The 17,260-nt window shown below is 32.3% G+C and overlaps 3 protein-coding genes across 13 annotated transcripts in view; 1 reads left to right on the forward strand and 2 right to left on the reverse strand.

The window, feature by feature from the left end:
* LOC105193320 (beta-mannosidase) overlaps positions 1-530 on the reverse strand; it is a 44,565-nt gene extending 44,035 nt beyond the window's left edge. Inside the window, exon 1 of one of the 2 annotated variants that reach the window (XM_039452877.1) lies at positions 220-530. In XM_039452877.1, coding sequence (XP_039308811.1) covers positions 220-298 — 79 coding nt within the window. In that variant the 5' untranslated portion in view covers positions 299-530. The remainder of the gene's footprint in view (positions 1-219) is intronic. The other variant, XM_026139390.2, reaches the window with a different exon arrangement.
* Positions 531-803: 273 nt separating this feature from the next.
* LOC105193318 lies at positions 804-2,670 on the forward strand. 10 transcript variants are annotated; one of them, XR_005575428.1, is made up of 4 exons: positions 804-1,508; positions 1,853-1,906; positions 2,117-2,174; positions 2,248-2,411. XR_005575428.1 is itself a non-coding variant. In XM_011157725.3 (3 exons), exons 2-3 carry the CDS (start codon positions 1,865-1,867, stop codon positions 2,560-2,562), a joined length of 357 nt encoding a protein of 118 aa, XP_011156027.1. In that variant the 5' UTR covers positions 1,155-1,410; positions 1,853-1,864; the 3' UTR covers positions 2,563-2,670. The 10 variants fall into 10 exon arrangements, 2 of the variants coding, with proteins under 2 accessions (XP_011156027.1, XP_025995178.1); XR_005575427.1 differs by having other exon boundaries at positions 814-1,410; XR_850588.3 differs by having other exon boundaries at positions 815-1,410; positions 2,117-2,139.
* A 1,815-nt stretch (positions 2,671-4,485) lies between these two features.
* On the reverse strand, positions 4,486-7,709 carry LOC105193322 (THAP domain-containing protein 5). The gene is made up of 3 exons (XM_026139394.2): positions 7,523-7,709; positions 7,031-7,221; positions 4,486-6,558 (listed from the first exon to the last, which is right to left on the reverse strand). The coding sequence occupies exons 1-3, from the start codon at positions 7,692-7,694 to the stop codon at positions 5,545-5,547; spliced, it is 1,377 nt and encodes a 458-aa protein (XP_025995179.1). The 5' UTR covers positions 7,695-7,709; the 3' UTR covers positions 4,486-5,544.
* Positions 7,710-17,260: the final 9,551 nt, after the last annotated feature.

The following is a 17,260-nucleotide window of genomic DNA, read 5'->3' on the forward strand; positions in this document are numbered from 1 at the left end:
TAGATTGTAATTTAATATACTAACAAAAAAAACTATAGCTTTTCATTCAATACACTGAATACAGTGCTAATGACGTTATTTCTTTACAATCCGTTATTACATTAAAATCACATTAAAAATTCCAAAATTATATTCCAAAATTATAATCTCCTTTCTACGCGATCGCATTCAATCCCGACATTCCAATTATATCCATGCTGTAAATGTATATTCGATTACCTGTGAGTACACGTTTCATTTCTTCCTCCTCGAGCATCCTTAACCTCTCATTTTTTTCGCGCTCCATGCTGTCGGACATTTCTCGTCGGAGATAATGCAGTAGAAATCGCGCGAGCTCCTCTTCTTCTCTCCCTTCTTATCAATAGCGGGAATACGTCGGAGACACGGCTTTGACCCCAGGCAAGACTCTACTTTACAAAATGTAAATAAGAGCTAAGAGCCTCCCTGACGACCCCAACAATCCAACATCCCACCAAATCAAACATCACATCCTTATAGCGTTTTTCACTGGGAAAACTAGTGCGCACTGAGTGTGCACTCACCGCTGGCAATTGGACGTTTCGGTTTGCGCGATGACGGTACCAACGGAAACGCCCAATTACCTACAGCGAGTGCACACTCAGTGCGCACTAGTTTTTCCAGTGAAAAACGCTATTGGCTGCGTTCAGCAGACTCAACAGTTGAGTGAGCGCTCGCTGTTATTGGTGTATTCTTCTAAATCTGAAAGTCTGATTGGATGATTTAGAAAAATATCTCAACATGTTGAGTCTACTGAACGCAGTCAATGGTCGCGTTCAGCAGACTCAACAGTTGAGATATTCTTTTAGATCATCCAATCAGACTTTCAGATTTAGAAGAATACACTAATAACAGCAAACGTTCACTCAAACGTTGGGTCTGGCTGAACGCAGCTATTGCATATATCGCATCCAATCGCATCCCTCCCATTGCCTCTATTTCAGAGTTCCTATTGTTTTCGCGTTGCTATAAAGTCCTTAGAAATAGGATGGCGTCTGGGTCGATCCCTTATTGGTTGCTCCAATGACGCACTCTCTATTCTGCACGGTATGTATGTATGTACCGTGTGATTTCAAAACGTCAAAAACGTGTCGATAGAGACCTATATAAAGAGAGAAGCGACATCGAACCCCCACCACTACCTCCAATAATGTTCTATGGGTGCGTTCCACTTAACGCCTGCAACGACAACGACCACGACCGCAATATTTGCCGTTCCACTAGATTGTGGGCGCTACGGTCGAAATCTTAAGTGGAACGAGTTTTGTGTAGTTGTATATATTCTTCGAATCCCCACCATCATTCTCAGCACTGACATATTGTGACCGCTCCATGTCAACAAACTCCACTTAATAAACGTCATGATTGATACTCCGTCATCGTGAAATTAAGGTTTACTGTTTAATACACATAGCAATTTTCACGTTTTATTTTTTTGCGCGCGTCACGGGATCATGTCCAAACGTTAAAAATGTCACAGCAAGAAATAAGTAATACTTGTATAATTGGTTCTGAGTTTATTAATTGCAGTAAGGTTATAATGGTTGCGTTCAGCAGACTCAACAGTTTAGTGAGCGCTTGCTGTTATTGGCTGCGTTCAGCAGACTCAACAGTTTAGTGAGCGCTTGCTGTTATTGGTGTATTCTTCTAAATCTAAAAGTCTGATTGGATGATCTAGAAGAATATCTCAACATGTTGAGTCTGCTGAACGCAGTCATTGGTATATTCTTCTAAATCTAAAAATTTGATTGGATGATCTAGAAGAATATTTCAACATGTTGAGTCTGCTGAATGCAGCCAATGTTTGAACATGACTATTTTTCTGTTTTGTTAGAAAGTGAGCTAAATGTGTAATGATGGTAAAAGAAAGCTGGATTATATTGATCAGGTTAGTTTAGTTGTCTTATTAATTTTTCGAAAAGAGGTTAAATTACCTGGATCATATTATTGACTCAGATTTTTCAATTTAAATTTATTGGATAGACAGTAAATAGACGGGATTGACCTCCCTTTTCTAAAAAAAATTGCTAATATGAGGACTTATCTATCAAGTCACGTCGTTTTTTATCAGCACAGATAAAAGTCACCTATGTTTCAGATTATTCAAGAAATGAAAAATAGGTTAGTTTGAGGAGAGTTAATTATATTATATTTGTGTATGTATATGTGTTTTAAATAATTGTATCTTTTATGCGTAGTTTTCTTTAATATAATCATTTTTCCTTACAGTGCACAATTATTGATAAAGCTTCAGACATTTCTGTAAATCAATCTAATTCTGAAATTGCTGATATTACAAATAATACATTGCTCATCGATCAGCTAAAAACTCAAAATGATGAAGCTTCACAATTAATCATCCATCTGGAACATGAGCATAATGCAAACCTAAATAAAGTGACAATGATGCTTTCTGCTATTGAACAAATGGAGAGTAAGATATATTGTATGAAGCAATTCATGAAAACTAGGACAAGTTCAAGTGGACGACGATGGAAAAACTATTATGCCAAAGTACGAAAGATGGAATCTTGTAATTTTTAATGAAAATTCATAATTTTTATTTTTAATATTGTACACCCAATGACTTTCTGTCCATGGGGAAATTTTCCAAATTAAGAAGTCACCACTTTCTACATACTCGCAGTTCATGATTAATGAAACAACTAGAGCTTATTGGTTGTTACGTTAATCATGAACTGTAAGTATGTAGAAAAATAGTGACTTCTCAGTTTGGAAAATTTTCCCATGGACAGAATCAAAGTCCTTGGGTGTACATTAAAAAGTTTGTTGTACATTAAAACATTAAAATAATTATATCTTTTACATTTTTATTTTTGATATTAATTTCTTTATAATACCATTTCCTCATACAAACTTTTATTAATATTTCACTTTAATATAACAGAAGTAAACACTCCTCGCAAGACATAAAAACAAATTTTTACAAATGATTGCGGAAATTTCCGATTATTATAACTATTTGAGCGATTGAAAATTGCCTATATCTAATTACAACGTAGTTAAACGGTATTCTAATAATATATATTATGTAGCATTACATAAACAAAAAAATTTTAACTCTTAAATTTCATAATATTACATAATATTTAGAATTTATATAATATTAGATAAACAAAAAAGTGTTTAATTCTTAAATTTTATAATATCACATATGTAGAATCATAGGTAAGAATTAATTTGTACTTTTGATATAACACACATCTATTTGGATTTTCTTTCCCTTTGTGTCTTAATATTTTCAATCAAAACACAAAAGGAAAGAAATAAACTTTTAAAGATTTTCAACAATCATATGCATATCCATTGTCTTGCTACTGTGTGTGCGGCTTTTATTTTCTTTCTCTATGTATTCTTTACGTTAGAGATTAAACATTCTAAATCGTATACAAAGAAACTTAGTCAAAATTTTTACAGTAATATTGTAACATTGTAGAATATTGACTTCCCAAACATATAGTAACTTCTCAACAAGATAGTAAATAATTTTAATCTTTTCTATTTTTTCAAATGAGTCTCTCAGTTCTCGAAATGTAATTTCAGCTTTCATGATAGTTTTTAAACAAGAATCTGATACCTTGCACAAGCTATTATCTCTATATAATAACTTCGAAAATCTACAACAATCGAAAATGGATGAGAATCTGTGCCTTGCCACAGAACAGATTTGTAACATGTATCACATATTTTCATGCTTTTTTAACGGAATGTACAATTGCTCCAGCAATATCATACATAATGGGCTATTCCCAAGAATCAATTAAATTCATGTGACTATCTTGTAATTCTGGAATATTAATGGCAACACCTTCCATGAAAACATCTACTTTTTCTGCTTTTTGTCTAGCTGCTGCTATTTCCTGTGACGTTTTTAAGAAATCTAACTTTACTTATTCAACATTATCATCTTTCTCATCATCATTGTAACTTGTAATTTTAAAGCATGAGCAAACTTGAGTGATTGTAATAACTTTTAAATTTTGCTTAACAAGAAAAAGTTTGGAATAGGTTGCCTAAATCTTAAAAGAGAAAATAGATTTTCGAGGCAATCTTGCGTGAAACGGTCTGTTAAAAAAAAATTTATTCCCGTTTTCATTTAAAAAATATTGCTGCAACTCGATAATGCTTTCTGTTGCCATTATTACTCCAGTACTGGCTTCCAGTGTCCTTTTTTCCCTATTAACATGGAACGAAATATTTGCTGAGTTTTCCTTAGATGAGCAATAACATCATTATACATCTTAATATTGGATTTACTGAGCGCAAAGATACGAGATCTATTTGTCATGATGTTAAACCAACTGTTAAAGATTATAATTTTGAATATCTCTACGTTACGAATCGATATTGAATTACTTTTATCACGCGTTTCAAACTTCATTGTTTTATATTTAATAGCACGTTGCCTAGTTACTTATTATCATTAACTTTTTGTTACAAGAGCATAATATTAAAATAAAGACTTTATTTTGTGCAATAATTGCTTCAATTTAACATTTTTATATACAGTCCACATCAATTAACACCAACGATCCACAAGATTAATAAGAAAAGCTGTAGTTTCAAATAAATTATCACTTATATAATTGGCATAAGTTTTTAATGCTGTTTCTGTTCTTTTATTTAAAACTGAACTAGCGGTAGACACTCTCATCTTGTTATATTGATTTTTGCAGTGTAAATTAGTATCTTTGAGTCTATAAGCTATTTTCAATTCATGCTTGTTCTCATGATGCAGTAATGTTTCAATATGTTGAATATCTACTAAAGAATTAGATAAATTATTTGCGGCACAGATATCTGCAGGAAAATAATTTTATTATTTTCCAACATATGTTTAATATTCTTAAACAAATGTACTGGATCAGGAATAAAATATAATCTATTTGCTGGTCTAACAAGGTGTATAATGCTTGTTTTTACATATTCTTTGGTACAACCAACTCCGAATTCTGCATTCCACATGGCTTTGTTGTCACTGCCCATATCGCTGATCACTGAGTTGACACGCAGATCAATATTTTCTGCCTTTTCAATTAAAGTGAAAATGATTGTTTTTAATGCATTTTCTGTAGCATTTACATCTTGTATTTTGCATTCGCAATCTGCCGTACCAGTAAAATAATAAGCAACAGTAATCTTCCATCTACGAGAAATTCCTGCCAATAAAATAACTAAAACTTTTGTTGCAATTCCTGAGTGTGCAGGAAAAGTGCAGTATCCAATCATTCTTTGTATTAATGGATCAAACACTTCGCTAGGTTTTATTGACATTTCATCAAGTACCATTACACATTCTCTTTCTTCTATGGTCATACAAGGTACTTCAATCTTCATCATGTCAAACACTTCTAATAGAATACCGCTATTAAATTTTAAATGAAATAATTGTCTTTGCAATGTCCGAATGCTAGGATAAATAGGAAGACGCTTAACAAAATCGGTGTAACCTTGTGTTCCCCATTTCATTTTAAAAACAAGAGCATCTTTTATAGTAGCAAAGCTCTATTTTAATCCATTATTTGATTTTCTATTTAAAGCTTCTATTTGATCTAGATGCAACTTCTTGTCAAGAATACCATAAATCTTGTTTTTATTTTTTTTCAAGAGTTTTACTTGTTTGTAATGAGCTGCATACTTGTGTTTAGTGACAGAATACATTTTATAAACTTTATTACTAGTTTTTTTAATAATATTATGCTGCTTTTCAAGGCTTTCAATTCTTTTCTGTTTCTCAGCTATCTCTTTCTTTAATGCCTCAACGATTGTTACAAAATTATCAGCAGAAATATTGTTATATTCAAATTTATTTGTTTGAATACTGATATCAAACATATCTGTTTGAGTGCTGATATTATGACGTTCAAATGTATTAGTTTGAGTACTGACATTATTATATTCAAATATATTTGTTTGAGTGCTGATATTATGACGTTCAAATGTATTAGTTTGAGTATTGACATTATTATATTCAAATATATTTGTTTGAGTGTTGACATTTTCTGTTAGATTAGATTGTATAAAACTTTCGTCATTTTCTATAGGTATATCAGATTTGTTAACTGGACAAAATAAGAATGACTGTGTAACTTCTATTGGCATAGAGTCATTTAAAAAAGAATAATCAGGATGGCTCAAAGAAGTATTATTACTTGATTCAGATGATTCAGTAATTCCTTTATCTACTGTAGAGTCTCTAACAGAAGACACTTGAGATTGCAATTTCTTTGATAAAACAGATGTTGAACAATCTGAATCATGTAAAACGATTGATTTTTTCGCATGAAAAACATTAGTAATATACGATAAATAAACTTTAGTTTTAGAAGTTTGAAATCCTTTCAATGATGCCTTTAAATGCTCTGCATTTTCCATGTATTTTAATGTTTCTCTTTGTAGCTCTGGATTTTCAAATGACTGGTTTTCTAATGACTCTTGTTGCAAACTGGGTATAGCTGTGTTTTTTAATATTTTCTTGCCATCCTGTCGCTTCTCATAACAATTTAGAGCAAAGTGCAACTGAAAATATATATACAAAATAACAGATATATGTTATATTGGGAGGGTTCCGATAACGCACATCCCGATAGCCCACCAACCTATCATCTTGACTTATCTAACTCAATCTACGGAAAATCTCTAGGCATCTGCCATTAGGTTTGTTCGAGTTGCTTGAAATCCCCAAAAATTTTTGCACTCAAGATGAGATAAATATATATTCGATCGTAAGAAAGAGAGAGACGATAAAGAAATTAATTCAAAAAGGGCAGCAACACGAACAGGCCTATTGTGAGTGGTTTGTGTGCTATCGGGATGTGCGTTATCGGGACCCGCCGTATTATATCATATAAAAAGTAAAATCATATTACATTAGAATGTCATATGAGTCGATATTCATAGTCAGTACTTATTTCAAAACTGTCTTAAATATAAGAATCAACTATCAATATACCGGCTATACATGAAAATGATTAGTCGATGAGATAATTACTTCACATATACGACTATTCGTTTTAGGAATCCATCCAGGTCGTTTGACTCTTATCCAAGATAGCCAAGATAAACGTTGTTTTCCACATTTTGGAAAGTAAAATAATCGTAACCCCTGACTTTGTCTAACAGGACAGCCAAAAACTTCGCATCTTCGTACCATATTTATAATATTAATATTAATTATAAACACTATAAACAAAAAAATAAAAAACGAATATAAATCAAAGTTACATATCCCTTTATTTACAATAATAATTTTAATTTTATAATTAAGGTCCGAACGTTTTGGCACGATCTCAGACTCGGAGAACCGCTACGTGCGAGTTGTGTATGTGATAATCAATTCTCATCTGGCACGCAGCTGCCAAAAGTATACGCACACGCGCGCAGGCACACATCTTGCACGTATCGATTTTCCGTGCGCGTCATGGGATCGTGTCTAAATATTTTGGCCTTAATTATAATTATAATTATTCTTATTTTTTCTTACTTGACTTTGCTTGACTTTTTGGTTCTAACCTAAGTGTCGACCATGTCGACCAATGTCGACTGGATGTCGACTGTGGTCGGCTGTTCAAACAGCTGCGGTCCTCTCGCTGCTCGCTTAGGAAGGGATACCCAATCAGAGAAGCCATCAGATTACCAATCAGAACTTCGGACATTACCGGTAAGCCTGTTCGTGTTGCTGCCCTTTTTGAATTAATTTCTTTGTCGTCTCTGTCTTTCTTACGATCGAATATATATTTATCTCATCTCGAGTGCAAAAATTTTTGGGGATTTCAAGCAACTCGAACAGACCTAATGTCGCTTCTCTAGTTCTCTCTTTAGTAGCGTTTTTCATTGGGAAAACTAGTGCGCACTGAATGTGCACTTGCTGCAGAGGGTCAATCATGTAATTTTACGTGGAACTTTTCACGTTTCATTTTTCACTTTTCACGTTTCACTTTTCACTTTTTATTTTTCATTTTTCACTCATAGAGAGTTCACGTGAATCTTTTCACGCACAGCGATTATGTATGAATAATGCGTGGAAGTTTAGTTTGCGTTCCGAAATTCACCATTAGAGCCTCTGTCATTGCAACTATCAAGCGATCGTGAAAAAGGTTTCTACCTACTTTTACAGTAAACTTTTACTGTAAAAATTTTATTATATAAAAAAAAATTGTAAAAAAATATTCATAAATAAATAGCAATATTTCTTAGTTATATTGCATAAGTTGCCGACAATTTGCAATCATTTGGCTATCTGGCTAATTATATAATAATAATATATAAAAAAAATTTTTGCAACCTTTTAGCTCATGACTGTATACACGCACACCGACGGAATCGATATCCCTCCGCGCGCGACACGCGGCTTCTACACATAGGCCTAGTTTACACCGAGCACTTGATACGCGTACTAACTCGTGACTTTCTATTAATTTATCTTACTGTCAACAATGCGTGTATACATAATACATATATTTAATTATCTTGATTCATATTGTACCAACTTAATATACCATTTTTTAAATTTATTGCTGAAATCAAGACAATTTAATAAAAAATTACTAGTTAGTACGCGTATCAAGTGCTCGGTGTAAACAAGGTCATATACGCGAAGCGCCCACATACATACGTACTAGTCTTCCCCTTCCATATGCTATTAGTGTGGCTGCTAAAAGTCGAAAATGCATTGCTGACACTGGGCCATTTTGAATTTTCACTAGTTTTGTGAAACACATAACGATAAATGATATACATACATTCATAATAAGAGTAAAAAAGTAGGTTAGGCGATGCATGCGCAAGTATGCTTCGCTTCAGTTGGTCGCTTAGGTACTGGCGTTTACGTGCACTTCTCTCACTCAATAATAATGCACAACATTGTCAACTAAATGCTGAAAACTTTTCAGCAATTATTATTATAGTAGAGTTGCTATTCGGTTGCCGACATGTTGCTCACAACTTATGAATAACAGTAATACTCGCATGTTTCTGTTAACTTTATATTACCATTCGGTTGCCGACACGTTGCTCACAACTCATGAATAATAATCGTTGTTCACATATTGCTATCAGATTGCTATAAACATTGCTTGCAACAATTGTTCTACCGTTGTTTGACAATAAAACTCAGCATATTAATACTGAATTAACAAAAACATTTTTGTTTCATTAAATTATAGGCAACATAATAGCAATTGACAAGCAACTTAATTTCTGCAATTATTTGATTTAGATTGAGTATTCACGTTTGGCTATCTGGGTTATATACAGGTTATATGTTGATTTAATTGTGTATGCAAAAGAACACATATCGCATTCCGATATCTCAACTTTTTAGTGCATAAAAACAATGTAATAAAAAAGTAAAATATATACTTCGCCTTTCAATTTATGTTGATCTACGTAAAATTGAATAAAAGTTAATAAAAATTTTACAAAAATATTTGCAATTACTCAATAAACAATTTTTATGACAAAGTAGAAAATGATAAAAATATCGACTAGTTTTCGACCATCGATCATTTATCGATGCATCGACGTCGAATTGACGTCGAATCGACGTCGATTCGACTATTCATTTCTGGCTGGGAAGACTCATATGATCTATGATTTGATGACGAAGGACACAAGACAAAATATTTAAAATCTCTATGGGAAGAGAGAATAAATCTATCTAATGTGTCTAGTATTTTAAAAGTGGTGATAATTGTGTCCAAAAATAAATTGAGTCAATTGAAGATATGTTTTAATGTTCGTTTATTTCTCACAAACTTTACATTCTGTCGCTAATCGTACGTATTGTCGAGGTTTCCCCGTCGCCTCTCGACAACGATTGACGATGTTATGATAAACGCGTGCGTCTTTTACGAAATTCTTTCCTCACTATTTCGACCGTTATATTTACATAAGATTCGAGTCTATCCCCTTACGGAAATGAACTATTGGAAAAGCAATAATCCCTATTGACTTACAATAGTGATTATTCATTCTCTAATAGTGATTATGTAGCATCTAATGATTGGATTATTCGCAATAATCATTTCCTAATAGTTTTTGAATGAGTGATTGTTGATTTCATAATGAGATTACTTGCAATAATCATTCCCCAATAGTTTTTTTATGGAATGATTATTGATTTTATAATGAGGTTATTTGGAATAATCACCAGCACACTACTTTTAATAGTTATTATATAAATGATTATTAGTCAACTATTCACAATAAACCCAATAAGAACTGGATTATTTTATACGTTTATTAAACGCAAATATGGTATAATACAAGTATAGGTATGTGGCAGATATGTATATAGGTAAAACGGTTTTTATACGTTAGTGCAATATAATAATTGTTTATAATAATCGTTCTTATTACGTATATATAATACGGAACGTATTTTATACGTTACGAAAAATGGTTTATAAAATGCCAGAAATGTATTTACGTTTATAACACGTATAAAAATACTATAAAATACTACCATATACTAATTAAACGTTTCTTAAATATGTTTATGATTTGTAAAAGGTGTCCCTATAAATAACGTATCAAAAGGATTTAATATCCAGGTATGATATACTTTTTAAATATGTTAATAAAAGTTTAACCGTAAATTATATTTATACGTTTTTATTGCAGCAATATTTAAACGAATAATAAACGTATTTTATACACATTTGGTATAGCTAATTAAATTTTTATTATTAACGTATATTATTTATGAAATAAAAAACATTTATAAATCATTTTAGAAATACCGAATACGCTTAAAATCCAAGACATTCAATTATTAATAGTTATTTTACACGTAAAAACATATTACGGTGCTTTTAAAAATCGAACAATTTGCTTTGAGTCTCAAACATAGACTTTGTACTGTGTCTATGGTCTCAAAGCTTTTTCGCGACGACAGTTTTCGCGCCTTCGCGGCTTGCGCGGCTTCCACTAGGTGGCCATGCCGCGGGGGATTTTCTCGTTAGTCGAGTGCGGCCACAGGCATTATATCTAGACGCCACCGTGATCATCATTTTAAATCGCACTTCAGTGAAACTTTTGCGAACTAATTATTGTAACCTCGAGACGAATTTTGCTTTCGTTTTTCTTCAAATGTGATGTGTATGTGGTTCGCTGTTCCATATAATTATTCGTCAAATTTTATATTTTTACATGTAAAAATAACAATTTGTATTGTTATTAAATTTTGTACATAAATGTTTAATTCAAATTTATTCTTTATTTAATTCTTTTGAACGAAAAAGAAGAATTTTTTTTTTTTGGAAACTATAATTTATTACGTTTAATTTATTGATTTATCAATAAATATTTTATATGACTATATAAATTGTAGTGACTATTGGGCTCAAATAATTTTTCAATAGTTCTGTGTAATAGTTCGTCCCAATAATCCGCGAAAAAAACTATGACGAATAATCCAATAATTTTATTAATAGCTTTACTAATAGTTACAATAGTCCATTTTCGTAAGGGTCGACACAGTCAAAATCGTTCAAATTTAACGTATTACTTATAACGTAACGTATAAGTTAGTTTATGAGCAAAATTCTATACAAAAAAGATCAAGCTCTTGAAGCATTCAAAGACTTATATGATCTGTGGCTTAATAAAAAAAGATATAAAACAAAATATTCAAAGTCATTAGAGAAAGAGAAAACAAGTTTAACTAATGTGTCTAGTATTTTACATGGATCAGGCCCTAATGCTTCTAAGATTTGTATAATTTGTGGTTTGATAGAGAAGGGAATAAGACATCATATTTAACGTTCGGAGGTCACAGTGGGTCGATAACTCTGTGTAACTTCCGAAAGCTAATTACTATTAGCTTTATTCCATATTAATTTTGAAACAACTGCTGTTTAAAATCAAACAATGTAATTAAATTGGAAAATTCTGATATAAAGTTTAAACGTTGTAGAATTTATTCTTCTCTTGTGAATGTATTCTCTTTATGAAAAATTAATATTTAAAATTACACTTACATTATGTTAAAAAATTTTTTTTTATTTTGAAGTCACATTTTGTCTAAAATAATTATAAGTTTTTCAATATTTTTGTTAATAGTTTATAGTAATACTTTTGAAATGTGCTACTTTAAGAAAAAAATAATTTCCTAGTCAACCTTTAAAAAAATAAATTTGTTTTGCATATACTATGTTGTTAATTTTTAATAAAAAAAATACGTTTATTTAAAAAGATTAAATTTATTATGAATAAATCAATACTTTTTTTAGTCTCAAATGGTATTAAAAGTAAAAAAAAAATAAATTTTGTAAATTTTAATTCGTCGCAATTGATATAAATAAATGCGATAAGTGTCGCACATCGGATGTAAATAGGAGGAACATTGTTATTTGGTTTTATGATTTGTTATACACTCGTTAACAAAAAAATAGGGAACACTTTCCAGACACCAAAAATTAAACTATTTTCACATGGCTGTAGCTCGGTAAAAAATTATCGCGGACAAAAAATAAAAAAAAAAAATATTTTGAAGCTTGAAGTTTCAACTTTAACGCTGAATCGACAGATTTTTAAAGTTCTTTTAACTTCCTTGTTTTATGCAGGAAAAAATACCTTGTTTTGTTCCTTAAAATTTCGTATTTTTGACACTTTGCAGCTCAAAAGAATTTTTTTTGAACAATCCAAACAAAGCTTCATAAATTACAACATTTTGCCTACAAAATGTTTTTTTTTAATTTCTCTACGATTTTTTTTGACCGAGTTACGCAACTTTGAAGCTAAACCTGCATTTTTTACAAATGACATCCGTATTTCGTGAAAAATCAGTGTAGACAAAAAGTGAAAAAAATATTTTAAAGCTCGAAGTTTCAGCTTTAACTGCTATCAATGGTTTTTAACAATTTTCTCAATTTCTCAGTACTATTTTTATTCAAATTATTGTATTAAATATAATTACATTTTCTAATCAATAAATCTCGTTAAAAGAAATAAATGTACTGTATGAAATTTTATTTTATCTCCTTTTGTTAATGAATAATGAAACGAAAAATCAATCAATTTTCAGGAATTGATTTTATTTCCCTTCTTTATAGGATGAATTTAAGCAATAAAAAATTTATTAATAAAAATTTCAAAAGCGAAGATTTATAATTTTTTTAATTTCTAAGTGAAGGACATTTTCTTGTTAATTAATTTCAAATAAGTTAATTTTAACTTGAATTAGTTATTTAAAAAATGTTTAATCGTTAACATATTAATTTTTTTTTTTAAGTTAAAATTGTATGTGTGCAAAAGAAAAAATTGCAAAAAAAGAAAATGTACATTTCCATATAAATGTTTTTTTGTTATTTCTCATAAACTTATTTCTCATAAACTAATTTACAAATAAAATATATTAAATTTATTTGGTAATGTAATTGTTTTGTTTTATTTAGGGTATCTAATCCAATTTTTTAAAAATTACAACTCTAATGTAATGCTTTTCAAAATTATCTTTCAATTTATTTAATCTTAATGTAATTTTTAATTGAATTTAATTATTTTGTCATGTTCATGCAGTTTTTAACGTAATTAAATTAATTTTATGTTAATTTTTACTCAATTTAGTTTAAAAAAATATATATTAATTTATCTTAAATTTTTATGTTGTCAAAATTCTTTACAATTAAATAATTATAAATCACACCTCAAGCATAAGCTTGCGGAGATAGTGATAAACGCGATAAGGGGAAGCATAGGACAAACTGTTTCCGGTACGGTTCGGATGTGTTCGGCATTACCGAACATATTCAATTCAATTTTTTTTCTATTCAATTTGTAAAACGATGGGATGTCCACAGGATGTCCATAGGCAAGAATGAGGCGCTCATTTGCTAGTCCACGGGACGTCCTGTAGACGTCCCGAGACTATAACAGGTAATCCCCAAGATACCCCGCTCGTCCCGATAGGTCGTCCTTAGAACGTCCCGTGAACGTCACTGTGCTATTAGAGTGTGTGTGTGTGTGTGTGCGCGCGCGTGCGCGTGTGAGCGTGCGTGCGCGTGTGTGTGTATATAGTATACAATATGTATAATAAAATAAGCTAAAAAGTCTAAATTAGTCTAAATCTATTGGTTTTGTTTAAATTTCCGATTTTTGCAACCGGACACAACACAAAAGCTCATTTTACCTCGTCTCGGCGGCCGATTGTGATGCAATCGACATTATTTGACAGGCACAAAAATATAAATGCTAACAAGCGATAACGTCTAATCTTTTAAACGGCCGCCAACGGATTTAAACGGACAGTGACGGACTGCAACGGACTCTCACTTATGAGTCGAATATATTTCCGAGTTTGACCAAAATTTATCGATTTTGTCCTAAGCGTAGTCTCCTTACGATTATCACACCCTCTTTCGCCTAAAATAGCAGTTTACGCTCGATCTATAGTTTCCTAAGTCTACGGAGGAGATAGATTAAATGACATGACAACCCTGAAAACTTTATTAATAAATTGCAATTGTACGGCTATCTGGGGAAAGGCACGGTGTCCTTGATATTGCCGATCTCCAAGAGGCACTGCAAGAATCTGTCAAAACCCATTCCAAAGCCACCTACTGGTACATTTCTATATTTCTGTAAATCTAAATACCATGAGAGGTTCCCCGTTATTGGCTTTAACTGTAATGTCTCATAATTATCCTCCTGGATGCTGCTTTCCTACCAGTTCTCTCACGTTTGGTACCAGCAGATCCAATAATGCCGCTACTTTTTAAGGAAAATCGTACAAGATACATCCCATACAGCACAGAAAATTGCAGCAACATTGCAGCAATGTTGCAATGTTGCAGATTGCAATGTAATATTACGGAGACATTGCAGAAACATAAATTAACTACGAGGTGTGTTCAAAAAGTATCGCGAATTTTGAATTTTCGCGGGTTACGTATATTCGAATTTCGATCTTTTTGTGGCGTTATGTTGGTACTCATGTCTCTCACTTATGCCGACAAGCTCGGCCATTTTGAATGTTCACTTAATTGTTGACAGCTGCTTTGCTTGCACGTGTTTTGGATCGTCTTCGATTTTTACCTATTCAAAAAAATGGATCAAAGAACCTGTATCAAATTTTGTGTGAAAAACGAAATTAAGTGCGCGGATGCATTCCGAATGTTGACTGTGGCATACGGAGAAGCTACCTTGGACCGAAGCAACGTTTATCGGTGGTACAAAATGTTCTCAGAAGGCCGAGAAGATGTGAACGACGAAGAGCGTGCCGGACGCCCGAGCACTTCAACAACAGACGAAAAAATTAATGAAGTGGAGAAAATGGTATTGGCCAATCGTCGAATCACCGTTAGAGAAGTTGCTGAGGACCTAAACATATCGATTGGCTCGTGCCATTCGATTTTTATCAATGATTTGGGCATGAGACGGGTCGCCGCGAAATTCGTACCAAAATTGCTCAATTGCGACCAAAAACAGCATCGCATGAACATTGCTAATGAGATGTTGGACTCTGTCCGCGACGACCCAAATTTGCTCCAGAGGGTCATAACTGGTGACGAATCGTGGGTTTATGGTTATGACGTGGAAACCAAAGCTCAATCATCTCAATGGAAGCTGCCGCACGAACCAAGACCGAAAAAAGCGCGTCAAGTTCGGTCGAATGTGAAAGTTTTGCTGACAGTTTTCTTCGATTGCAGGGGCGTGGTGCATCATGAGTTCTTGCCACAGGGTAGAACGGTCAATAAGGAATATTACCTGCAAGTTATGCGCAATTTGCGCGAAGCAATCCGCCAGAAACGCCCGGATTTGTGGAAGAACAAAAATTGGCTTTTGCACCACGATAACGCCCCTGCTCACACATCGTTGCTTGTGCGCGACTTTTTGGCCAAAAACAACACACTAATGATGCCGCAGCCACCGTATTCCCCAGATCTGGCCCCCTGTGACTTTTTCTTGTTCCCTAAACTGAAGAGACCCATGAAAGGACGACGTTACGCTACGCTTGACGAGATAAAGACGGCATCGAAGGAGGAGCTGAACAAGATAAAAAAAAAATGATTTTTTGAAGTGCTTCGAAGATTGGAAAAACCGTTGGCACAAGTGTATAATATCTCATGGGGATTACTTTGAAGGGGACAAAATAGATATTCATGAATAAATAAATAATTTTTGAAAAAACACAAAATTCGCGATACTTTTTGAACACACCTCGTATATGCCTGCAACATCGCATGGCATATGCCAGTAATATTATGGAAACATTGCAATATCATAATTTTTTTAATAAAGTAGTGGCAATAAAGAGCCAAAGCAGAATATTCGTGTATAATAACATATTAATTTAACTCATCCATAATTATTCATCCGCATCTAGCAAACTAAGGTCGGGCGACGTTATTAAATTTTCCGCTAAATCTCTACATTCCCTTACAGCACAACCATCCATATGTCGACTGTATGGTAAGAGTCGAATCATCCAAGTCAGGCTTTTAGAGTTGACTGCAAATCGACTTTGCATAGACGTCTGCAGACATCCTTGTTGACTCTAAGACGTCTAGAAAAAGGTATGCGGTCTTGTGGTGCATTATAGTATTGTTAAGAAACATAAATATTTATATCAATAGACAAAATAAGTTCATATATAAAAAAATCTCGATCTATAGCCCAATGAACAAACAATATTTTTTAATTGTTTTTTTAATAAAAATTTTTTCATATTTAATTTAATTATTGTATTATATTGATATATATTTTCTAATCACATTCTTATTTAAACAAATAACAGAAAAGTTATTTCAAATGCTATTCTGCATTTGCAAAATTAGTAAAAAAAACTATAATTTTATATTTGTTTATATAAATGTGCTTTAATTATATATATTTCATTTTTTCGATAACGTATTTAGACCTGATTTACCAGTTATATACACATATCAGCATAAAGTGTTCACAGGTCATCATGAGGGATCAATTCGCAGCGATCACGAAGGTCAAGCAACGTTCACCAGAGTCGCGACTTGGATGGGTGACCGCTTGGAAATTTCTGAAAAAGATTTCCAAAATTTTTTTTTTACCAAAATAGTTTTTTAAAATGTTACACAAATATTGTTTTGTTCATTGGAATTATGTGGTGTAATAATATTTATGTGAATATTTTGGAAAAATTGGATGTTTCAATGCAATATTTCAAAAAGCGGACATCTCAATGTTGCTGCAATCTTCCAGCAATGTTGCAGCAATGTTTCGCAATCAAAATGCAATATTACAA

The sequence above is a fragment of the Solenopsis invicta genome, chromosome 8 (genome assembly GCF_016802725.1).
Source record: "Solenopsis invicta isolate M01_SB chromosome 8, UNIL_Sinv_3.0, whole genome shotgun sequence".
Taxonomy (NCBI): Eukaryota; Metazoa; Arthropoda; class Insecta; order Hymenoptera; family Formicidae; genus Solenopsis; species Solenopsis invicta.